The sequence below is a fragment of the Phallusia mammillata genome, chromosome 2 (genome assembly GCF_965637545.1).
Source record: "Phallusia mammillata chromosome 2, kaPhaMamm4.hap1.1, whole genome shotgun sequence".
Classification (NCBI taxonomy): Eukaryota; Metazoa; Chordata; class Ascidiacea; order Phlebobranchia; family Ascidiidae; genus Phallusia; species Phallusia mammillata.
Window position 1 is genome coordinate 15,256,165 of NC_137253.1, and position 10,988 is coordinate 15,267,152.

Consider the following 10,988-nt stretch of genomic DNA (forward strand, 5'->3'; position numbering starts at 1 on the left):
TCCAGCAGTAATTCAAGAAGGAGACTTTTTAATTTTTTGACCTGAGTCGATGCGAAATTTAAGAAGGCTTTTAAATATTTAAAAGATGTTTCGATTATCACCGCAAAGTCTCTTTTACTTTAGGCATGCACTAACTATCGCAGACTATAGGTCGATTTTCGCATTTGTTACACAGTTGCTTTTTTGCGGGAATTGATACATTCCAAAAAATAAGTCAATGCATAACATCTTAACAAAAGCAGCGTTGCATAAATGAAATAATAAGTCGCTTTTAATAATAAGTCGATGTATAACATCTGAACAAAAGCATAAATGCCGTGGTATTTATTGATTTTATCTACTGAATATTGAAATAGCGTTTCTTGATTTCCTCTTGTTATGTTCCGCGCTTAGAACCCGGTTGGGTTTGGAAAATCATAAAACACCATACCTTACGGAAGACACACATTTAGCTTATTTTCGACAGGTGGCGGAAAGTTCACTGTTACCCATTTTAAAAGATATACCTCTAAAAAATGCTTACGGTGGTTTAGGGGTCGGGGTAAGGTAATCGCATTCAAAATTCAATACAATTTAGTTTCTATTGTACATTTTTTAAAACTTACATTCTAACCCTACCCCTCTTCAGCAGCTGCTAAATAAATAATTCAGCTCTGGTGTGGTGTTAGTAGCTCTACCCGGTGAGTTCACGGAACGCTACAGTTAAAAAATGCTTTTCTTTTGACAAGTCTACCCGTGGGTGAAGACCAGTAAATCTTATTCTTGTTCAATATTTATCAACATGTGAACAGCAGAAAACTGATATGTTAGGTATGCATTTCACATCAGAAGAATGTCATTCGTAAGTTATTCATATAGATCAGGGGTCACCAAACTTTTTTACCGCCGGCCGGATAAGTTTAATAATGATTCACGCAGTCCGCAAACTTAACGTGTCCTAGCGCCGTCTTTCCAAACTTAACTCGCGAGACGATTTGATGGGGGTGCCAATTATGGTCTTTCTACAATCCCATGTAAAACCTGGTGATGCGACTGTTGTATGGTTAGTCCAGGGGTCGCCAACCTTTACCACTCAAGAAGCCATTCGAACCAGTTTCACATAGTAAATAAAACACTAGGAGCCACAAAGTCGTAATAAAATATTAAATGTAACTTCATAAGCGTTTTTTACGACATTAAACTTTTTGTTGTTAGCTAGTTTCTAATTGCATATTATTGGGCACAAAAACAGCCTTATCAACAGTAAATGCAAATTAATCTCCCCATGTGGCGTTAAATGTTCCGTTTTCTTCAGACGCTAATTTTTATTTCTTTGTTTAATACGCTTGTTTCATAACAATTTCAAACAACTATTGTTGCGCGGGCACACACACTGCAAACCAAAACAGTATTTAACAACTTTCGCGCCGCCAGTTTACTTCTTTTAGTTTCATGATAAGCGCGGCTGTGGCTATTTACTAGAAGCGGTTACGCTATATTTTCGACTTTTGTTCCGGCATAATCGTCACAGATTTTGAAATGAAATGTTTCAAACATTTGGTAATTTCAAAACCTGAGCCGCATTAGAGGGATCAAAGAGCCGCATGCGGCTCCGGAGCCGCAGGTTGGCGACCCCTGGGTTAGTCCCATCTCATGTGGAATCCTTACATATTACGTCACAAATAACGAAAGAAGGCAATTGTTGGCGCACAATTACCACTTGTAGTCTTGTGTGTGACTTAACAGACTGGCTTTGGATTAATCCTGAGCATTGTAATCTTATGAAACTAGGTAATATCAATTCCACGTACTGGATTTGGCAGAAAAATGGGCCCGCGGGCCATAGTTTGATGACCCTTGATATACATGCTCTAAAAGTTATTGGATCTGCTTTTGTGTAAATTGTGTGCTGTTTGGTTGGTTCATTTAAATTTGCAAGTTAAGTCAAAGCTTAATAGCCTAGGTAGAGCGCAAACCCCACAAAGACTTCTGTCGTGAATTCGAATCCCGTCACAAGCTAGATATTTTAAAATGTCTTAAATGGGCCTGGCGTGCTGTGATTGTTTGTACCAAATTATCGGCAAATTTGACAATTTACTGACTTGTTTTAGCGTTTATCAAACTGTACCCATATTGTATCCACAAGTCTTGTGTACACTGAACATTTATTGAATATTGAGTATCTTTACACTACGCCATGTAAAAATTTTAACATAACTTCATGATAAACATTGGCTAAGGCAAACAACATATCCAGACATTACAAAGATACTTTGCACAGATTCTTCTCTGTTTGTTGTTTATTGATTTAGTTAAATATTCGAAATTGATACGTATATATTAACAAAAAAACATCTTAATTTGCGCTCAGATCGGCAAAAAATGTTTTATTTACATTTATTTAACATCTATATATCATTCAACAAAATTTTATACAAATAAAATATGTCATTATTTAGTGAAATTATGACGTAATTATACGCTTACGCTTGAGTGGTTTGCTACTACATTATACTATTTTTTTACTATTCTACTACTTTTTTGTACCTGACCTCAACCTTGGAGGTCATTCTATTTACGCGCACTTGCTTTGTGGTTGTACTGTTGTATCCTGGCAATAAAACACTACAATTGTTTTTTTTTAGGGTTTCACTTGTCCACGACATAGATTCTTGCTAAAAACTTGCCATAAAAATCACCAACGATAAATCTAACAATAGTTCACATTCTGGCCGTTTCTGTATGACAGGAAACAAAGAAAGAACAAGCTCACAGCCACGAAACACATTAAATGTCAAAGGCTACCTATTGTGCTTGAAGGGAAATCCGGTGCTGAACGGGAAAGGCCAATTTTATTGCAGTGACTATTAACAACAAAAGTGAACACACTAATAAAGCACGATTACTAAAACAAAGTAGATTTAATGAATAGATTTCACGACAGAAGGAAAGCATAAAAAGCACGAACAAAATGTGCAAAAACATAAACAATCAGATTTTTACATATGTTTAGTGTGATACATTATGACAGAATAACTACGTGAAATTAACTTTTCCCACTGAAAAGTATGTGGTCCTCTGTCCGCACACGCTTTCCTTTGTAGAAGATATATAAATTGAACTCGGGTATGGTCAGATTGATACATTTTAATTTTTTAGTATATGGCATAGAAAAAACAAATTCTTGTTGTATGAACTAGTTTTTAGCAATATTGCTTTTTCTAAATTACTATCCACGACAATCATTTTAGTTTATATATGGTGCAGAAACCATACATGCAATTTTTTGGTTTGGTTTTGCTTGATGCTAAAATCTAAAAACGTGTAGGTTCCCGTAGTGATCAAATCTTTTTAGTCAAGTTGACCTGAGCAGCACTCAATCGTAAAATTCGTCATCCAATTCACACATTTATAAGTTGAACGATCTATGAGATGTTTTGACCCATTCTTCTGATAAAGCTGTCAATAAGTTGTTGGAGCTTTTGTTCATCGTTTCCACTTACAATATATACCAAAATACCGAGATAATCAATATCTTGATTTTTTAGTAATATCCTACTGTGTTCTTGCCAGCATGCTAGAATAAATAGTCGGCGTGCCTCAATGTTATCAGGGTTGTCAAATCTTGAGTTATCCATGTCCTTTTCCGCAATTTCTAGATATCTTCTCGCAAACTCATTCCACTGATCGTTACAAACTCTTCTTGAGATTTTAAGCAACTCTGATTTAACTTGATCTAAGTTATACAACATTTGCAAATTACGCAATATACACTGTAGTGTAAAAGCTTAATTAAGCTCTTCTTAAGAAGAGAAGTGCTTCAAATATTTTCCTACCTTTGACTGGTACACTTGTAAATGCTGTTGAAAAAATGACAATATTTTTTGTTTGATAATAACATTTGATCCTGCATTACAATCATTACCTGGATTGAAAAAACGTTCATCGGTTATTATCTGAAGCATCCTACAGCATTGTACGCTGTAACAAATTTCAATGCCACTGTTTGGTATCATGTAATGGAGCAATGCAATGTTACATTCAAAAATTTCCTTTTGCCTCGTGGCAATTGACTGGTCATCGTCACAAGTTACATTTAATGTGACAGGGTCATCAGAGTTCCTGTTTAAAGATCTAGTTTGTTTACATGTTTCATGTAAAAGTACTATTCAGTCACAAACTTTTCTGGCAAACACTTACACTTACCTCATTTGGAAATTGTCTTTATGAACAGGAGAGCAGCATTTATACTCGTCACTGTCTGAAATGATTTTCAGACTGTCACCAATAAAACAAGTTAGAATCATTTGGTTCAAATCATCTCTTGCTGGTTGTCGCATTTCAAACTGCATCCATTTTCGCTTGTTTAAAATTGAGCGTTCTGATTCAGCTTTAAACCTAACATAAATATATTTCGTTGGTTATTGTTTACATACGGTATAAAGTAAAAAGGTCAAGATAAAAAAAACTCTTTCGTTGTCTGCATAGCGTGGCTCGAATTATGTTTGTGACTATTGGGGCGGGCTGATGATCGTGCTGTGTAATCCGATATCAGTACCCGAAACTTTACAAACCTTAACGCAGGGGTTCTTAACCTGGGGTGCGAGAACTGTTCCTAGGGGGTGCAGGGATGCTGAATCATTAAGGTTGGTTAGGTCTATTCTATTTAAGCAATTACAGAAGGGGGAGCGAAAATTGGTTAGTGATTTGAAAGGGGGTGCGAAAATTGGTTAGTGATTTGAAAGGGGGTGCGAAAATTGGTTGGTGATTTGAAAGGGGTGCAGCAAGGAAAAAAGGTTAAGAACCACTGCCTTAACGTATCAGAACAACGGAATATAAACGTGTTGTATTGTCTGCCGCCAGTGAACACATTTTAACATTGTTTGCGTTAAATTGTAACAAAATAAATCTGGCTCAATATTTTGTCTGCAAATCTTTTAGCACTTGAAATCAATTGATTAAGCGAATCTTTTGTGACACTAATGCATATTAGTGTACGACGTGTAAATTTCTTTCATATATAAAATTAGGTGGTTTCGTTTTACCGCAGCACAACAATAAAGACGGCTAAAAAACTTTTACATTGCAGACATACACAAGCCGATAACCTGTGAAACATAATCGATTTTTCCGCTGGAAGCGCTAAAGATTTTTTTTGAAGCGCTAAAATCGGAAAAAATGAAAAATGAAAAAAAATGTGTTTGACTCGTTATCGACTGTCAGTCTTACAAACTTTCTGTATCCACACAAGAGATTGTGTTGCAATAACGTATGGAGAAAAGTCGATGTCAAGCGACATTTTGAGTTTTTTCTGTCTAAAACGGAAGTATAACGCACATTTCATCAGTTTAGAAATGCATCGGTATTTGGTTCGGTACTGCCGATGGCAATAGAAATCGGTGCAGATGCAGTGGTCACTAATTATGGCAGGGTTTGTTCATTTCACTGTGCTATGCTTGATGAGTCCTAACATTAAAACATACTCAGTAAAGTGGATCGTATCAAACGAGATCATTCCATTGGTAATTTTAGCTGAATCTGTTAATGTCGTCCAACTACATCCTTGGTTACAGTACTTGACCTAAAAATGAAAGACTTTTTAAATGTTGCCAAAGTATATACTTTTATATCATCACTAAAATACCTTAGCCGACTTCACATCGTTTTCATGATGAATAATAGGCAGTGTAATAGTGACATTTCTGTTGAACTTTAAACCAGCTGGACCACATCTTATGCGTGGAGAGATGTCAAACTATATGTAGTTACAACAAACACAAAAATGCTATAGTGTCTGAACTAACTTTAGTATTACGCACAACACATTTGATGAATTATAACTAAACGCGCTGCTGTTACACCGTATTATAAAGCGTTGTGACTCTGCGTAGAAACAGTTGACTTCATTGTAGTGATATATGTCGCAGTGGCTCGATTTGTGAAATACTAATTTTTGCAAGTAACGTTAAAAATTTGAGCCATTTTTTCTACTATACAACCATATTCAAAAAATTAGAACTAACCTTCTCACAAGTATATGTAGTGATAGTAATGCATACGCTTTTCTTTAATGCATCTGGAGGAATTTGCAATAAACATCCATTGATTTCCAACTTCCCGCCTTCACATGCAAAAACTTTCGAAACTGTTTTCAAAAATGGTTCGGCCAGCTGCATATTTCGATGCATTGTCACTTTGTTTCTTTTCTGAGAATGGTCTTCTGTACCACCTGTAAAATAGCACTGTTTTTTACAGTACATATCGTCAGCTATTTGAATCACGTACGTTTGCATACATTTAAAACAGGACATAAAACGACAGATTTCATTTTGGAATTTTCGATGACTCTAAAACAGTACGAATAGTACACATAACAACAATAGTAAAACAATTTTCTGTCTTGAAAACCACAAAACCTTTGTGATCGATAATTATAATTAAACTTTAGTGTTACTTCTCACCATGAGGCTGTTGTGGAGTGCTTGGAACCTCCCCAATGACAGTGTATTCGGTTTGTTGTGAAATATTTCTCACCGTTCTAAAACTAAATCACGTGGTCAACTCAAGGTTGTTTTTAGTTTTGTAATTTAACATACTATGAAAAATGATATGTTTCGAACGTAATGTACTTATCAGTGCTGTGGTTAACTTTTGTTAATGGCTTCCATGAGTCCCCCTCCTTCCTGGTTTGTATCTTGATACCCGCATAAAATGTGTAAGTATACGTTTTCTAATTTGAATATTTTTCTAAACATTTTAACCAGCAAACCTTTATCAGTTCGTTGTCATCTGCAACGTAGCAAGTCTGAAGCATAATAGTCACGGGCTTTTCAAACGTAAGGCCATCAGGCTTGCATTTAAGCACAGGAGTTAGTTCAACCTGCAAAACAAACAAGGTTTAATTTTGAACAAAAAGTAAAAAGGAATAGATTTAAGCCCACTTTTTCGAGTGGATTTCCATACGATGCTTTTAATGAGATTTTGACGTCGTCGTTTAATGCGCCAGGTGGAATATCAACAATACATCCACCAACAGTAAGTTTTGCTCCTTTATCTCCAACAGTTTGTTCTATCGTTTTTTCATACTTGTAATGCTGCTGTGCAAAAATATGTAATCCTTCAACCAATTCTTTGAAATATATATTGTTGCAAAGCTAATAGGCTTAAGGTTAAGAGACTTACAGCTGTTTGCTGCTTGACTGTAACCTCTTTGCTTGGTAGCTTTTCATTAGAAATTGACTTTCCTGTAAAACGTGCATGTTAGCGTTGTCCTACGCACATAAGCTTTAAATAGTATTTTTTAAGTCCTTGTTAATAATTTACTTTTTTGTGCAACTGTCGGTTTCTCTTCTTCTTGATCTTGAACATCCATAATCTAGAGCAGGGGCGGGCAACTTCTCCAGTCGGCGGGCCTGATATGGGAAAATGAAGTACTTGGCGGGCCGGATTCCTAAATCGATACATTAATCGCCTATTTATCCAGTGATTTAAAACGGATTTTTGACCACCTAAACCAAATACAATCAAGAACGTCACAATTACAGTACAGTCCAAACAATCTAACTGATATAACATAAAATTATTCACCACAGCAAATTTAATGCATACACCACAGACTTGGATACTGCTGAAACACTAACTAGGCTACACGTGTGGAAACAAAGGAAACCGTGAAAGCAGGCCACACACAAGGTCGGCAGTTATGTCGTAACAATGGATGTATGGTGCAATGGTAACAACGGCGGGAAAGTTTTTTGCTATTGGGGAGCGTTACTGTCCGTTACAACTATAATTTGACATAGTAAGCAAGTAGTGGGGGATTGCGGCAGATTGTGGTCGCGGGCCACATTATCATGTAAGACCAGAAACTGTCTGCGGGCCGCTCAAAATCCCGTCGCGGGCCGGATCCGGCCCGCGGGCCGTATGTTGCCCGCCCCTGATCTAGAGTTTATGGCAAAAATCTTTATTAATTGTACTTTTAAAAATGGTATTCATTTTTGTATCGAGTGAGTTGGACTAAACAAAATATTTACATTTCTGTTTTGAGAATTTGATTTGGTAAAAAGTCGAGTTTTTTTCAAATCGCTTACACTATGATTTGTCACTGAGGAGTTTTTTGTCATTAAATTGGATATTTTGACAGGAAACCGCAAAAACGTTAGCAAAACAATTACAATTTTTACAAGACACATTCAAATTCAAAGGCCGTTTGTTACATCACAGAGAAGACTAAAACCAATCAATGGCTTTGCTATTGTGCGCAAAAAAAGCCTTTCCTTTGTTGATTGTGATGTGATAAATGACTAATACAAGCAGAGCAGACTCTTCAGTATTCCAAAAAGTTTATTCTCTCACAATAGCATTTTTTAAACTAAATAAGATTGTAGTATACCTTTAGGGTCCAGACCAAATCGCTCCACAAAATTCTTTCATTTAAAGAATTTTTTTTAACGTTTAAAGAATTTGTAAACATGATTATAAAAATAACAGATGGGGAAATTCGAAGTTGGTAATTGACTTTAGTGGGAAACCACAGCAAAAAGGTTAAGAACCACTGAACTAGAGTTTCTTTACCGGGATCCCGGGAATCCCGGGAATCCCGGACAATTTCAGCAAATTTTTTTATCCCGGGACAAAAATTGAATGCTTTTTTTAGTCGCACTCTTCAACAAGAGGTGCGACATCCACAGGGTTTCCGTGAATTAAAGGGTTCCCCGAGGTTTTTTGTAACAATTCAAACAGGAATGATAAATAGTACTGTTGTTGCGAACAGTACAACAATGTTAGAACCCACGTTATAGCTCTCCAGTTTGTCAAATTAGCGCTATAGCTCTCCAATTGGTAAAAATCTGGCAATTTGTAACAATGCCAAGACGGCCGAGTGGTTATAGCGCCATCGACTTGTCTCAAGGTTGTGGGTTCTAATCCTATCTCAGTAGCTTGTGTTTCCCTGAACAAGAAACTTGAACGGCATTGCCCTAACCCATTGGAACCCAATGGGTTGAACACAATAGGACTCACCAACCGACTAAATCGAAAACTGTTTTCAATTAAAAAAAAAGATTTATAATTTTAAAAAAGATTTAACAAAAAAATATTCATTTAAGTTCGAGCATAACAGACAGCTCGACGGCGGCCTCGTGAACATATTGCATTTATGCTTAGCCGGCCCACTGAAATTAAATATGAAACAAACAAACTAACATTATAAATTTAACAAAAAATGAATAAAATCCCGGGATTTCTCGGGATCCCGGGATTGAGGTTGTTTTTGACGGATTCGATGAGATGACAAAAAATATTATAACAACGCTATCACTAGCGTGTTGACGTTTTGTAAAATGCCAGTTGTATAGCCATCAATCCATTCGCTAGTGGCAGAACGATACGATAGGTTTTATTGTCGCAATTGGGTGCCGGCAACTACCCGACAATAACAAACAAAAACACAAGTAAATCACAGTACGCCAGGCCCATTAAAGGCGTCATACCGAATCAGCCGGTCACTAAGCATTCACCACCATATGGCAAGGCGTAGGCTAGAAAAATCTAGCCTGCGGTGGGATTCGAACCCACGACAGGAGTCTTTCCGGGACTCGCGCTCTACCAACCGAGCTACGCAGGCTCAGTGGAGAATCCGCCGAAAGTCGACTCACAAGCACCGTTGCCTGCCTCGTATGCTGCACATATCAGCTTCGTAGTAGGGGATCGCCAGATGACCAGTATCAGTTAAGATGAACATAAATTCATAACTGGGATCAGCCCTGAAGCGTCGATGCAGTGTGCCGTGATCGCTGGTCTGCATCGACGCTTCAGGGCTGATCCCAGTTATGAATTTATGTTCATCTTAAAAAACACAAGTATTAATCCTTTTCTTACAGCAGGCAATAATTACTTTAATACCTGTTCTTGACAAACAAATCAGCTAATTTGGTCACTTTTTTGTGGATTTCCTTTGAGCTACCGGGAAATGTACGTTAATTGTAAATTTTACGGGAAGAATGATATCAATTTTCAAAGAAATCTAGCATACCTCCATAATGGTACTGAATACGGGCAATTTTCCACTCCGGAATACTTCCCAGTATGCAAACGTAACATCAACGAAATCGATTCCTGTCACAGGGCAACTGGCAATGTGCTTCACTGCAAGTTTGTCGGGTGAAAACAGTTGCCGCACCAACGCATCGATGGAAAATTTAAACTTTGAGTTTAAATCTTAAACAACACAAATACAGCCATTGTATAAATGTTAGTTATTGTACAAATTCAATCCCTGTTTTGACACTAATTAATAATAACCAAACAAGCACCGGTCGTATCCAGATGATCTCCTTGGGAATGGCCCCGTATGGCAACCTTTTCTCCAGGAAAAGGCATAAGAAAGCATGAAACATTTTCAAACGAATCTCGCAAGTTGTTTCGGACTGACTCATTGTCGTGGTGATTAACTTGTATGTCTAGGATTCTGTGCAGTAGTGTAATGCCTCCATCGAATCTGAATGGAATCTCGGGGTCAGGCCAGTCACGGACTAGAAACATTAAGTCCTTAAACAATACTTTGTTTTAGAAATTTGGCACGCCTGAACAAAAATGTGCTCAAATCCTCACAAACCTGCAGTTTTTCATTTTGCCCTCTAATCTGTTTCGATACGATTTTTTCAAGCAAAATCAACTCAACTTAACATATGTAATACCTGTAGCGCCCGTTTTTTTTCAATCGCAAAAGAAGGAACGCCTCGTCAGACACAAACTCCTCCACTATACGCGTGCAAGGTGAAAAGACAGAATCTTGCGCGCAAAAGGAAAAAGGCAAACATCGCGCTTTATAAGAAACACATAGGCGACAAGGGTCGCTACAACTTACTTACAGATTTGGTTTTGGCCCTCAAAGCAGTTTGAGTTTGACATCCCTGCGCTACAAGACCTAATATCCAAAAATAGTGATTAGTTTAGCGATCTATCAACTTTTGACGTGATTGTGTTTTCCCTCAATTGAAACAAACCAA

General features: G+C 37.2%; 2 protein-coding genes and 1 non-coding gene across 3 annotated transcripts; all 3 read right to left on the minus strand.

The window, feature by feature from the left end:
* Positions 1 to 3,404: 3,404 nt before the first annotated feature.
* LOC145213053 (uncharacterized) lies at positions 3,405 to 6,498 on the minus strand. The gene is made up of 8 exons (XM_080081296.1): positions 6,441 to 6,498; positions 6,003 to 6,208; positions 5,624 to 5,734; positions 5,463 to 5,560; positions 4,186 to 4,377; positions 3,905 to 4,101; positions 3,816 to 3,839; positions 3,405 to 3,715 (listed from the first exon to the last, which is right to left on the minus strand). The coding sequence occupies exons 2-8, from the start codon at positions 6,165 to 6,167 to the stop codon at positions 3,405 to 3,407; spliced, it is 1,098 nt and encodes a 365-aa protein (XP_079937422.1). The 5' UTR covers positions 6,168 to 6,208; positions 6,441 to 6,498.
* A 59-nt stretch (positions 6,499 to 6,557) lies between these two features.
* Positions 6,558 to 7,351, minus strand: LOC145212789 (uncharacterized). The gene is made up of 5 exons (XM_080081038.1): positions 7,303 to 7,351; positions 7,162 to 7,223; positions 6,921 to 7,073; positions 6,749 to 6,859; positions 6,558 to 6,673 (listed from the first exon to the last, which is right to left on the minus strand). The coding sequence occupies exons 1-5, from the start codon at positions 7,349 to 7,351 to the stop codon at positions 6,575 to 6,577; spliced, it is 474 nt and encodes a 157-aa protein (XP_079937164.1). The 3' UTR covers positions 6,558 to 6,574.
* Positions 7,352 to 9,530: 2,179 nt separating this feature from the next.
* Trnas-gga (transfer RNA serine (anticodon GGA)) lies at positions 9,531 to 9,604 on the minus strand. Its single transcript has one exon. It is a non-coding gene; the product is annotated as a tRNA-Ser (tRNA).
* Positions 9,605 to 10,988: the final 1,384 nt, after the last annotated feature.

Coding starts and splice junctions, on each gene's coding strand:
- LOC145213053 (XM_080081296.1), bottom strand. CDS start 6,167: ATGCATCGAAATATGCAGCTGGCCGAACCATTTTTGAAAACAGTTTCG. Junction 5,735..6,002: donor CTACATATACTTGTGAGAAG/GTTAGTTCTAAT, acceptor AACTACATATAG/TTTGACATCTCTCCACGCAT. Junction 4,102..4,185: donor AAAGACAATTTCCAAATGAG/GTAAGTGTAAGT, acceptor ATCTTTAAACAG/GAACTCTGATGACCCTGTCA.
- LOC145212789 (XM_080081038.1), bottom strand. CDS start 7,351: ATGGATGTTCAAGATCAAGAAGAAGAGAAACCGACAGTTGCACAAAAA. Junction 7,074..7,161: donor CAGTCAAGCAGCAAACAGCT/GTAAGTCTCTTA, acceptor TTTGCACAGCAG/CATTACAAGTATGAAAAAAC. Junction 6,674..6,748: donor ATGACAACGAACTGATAAAG/GTTTGCTGGTTA, acceptor GCGGGTATCAAG/ATACAAACCAGGAAGGAGGG.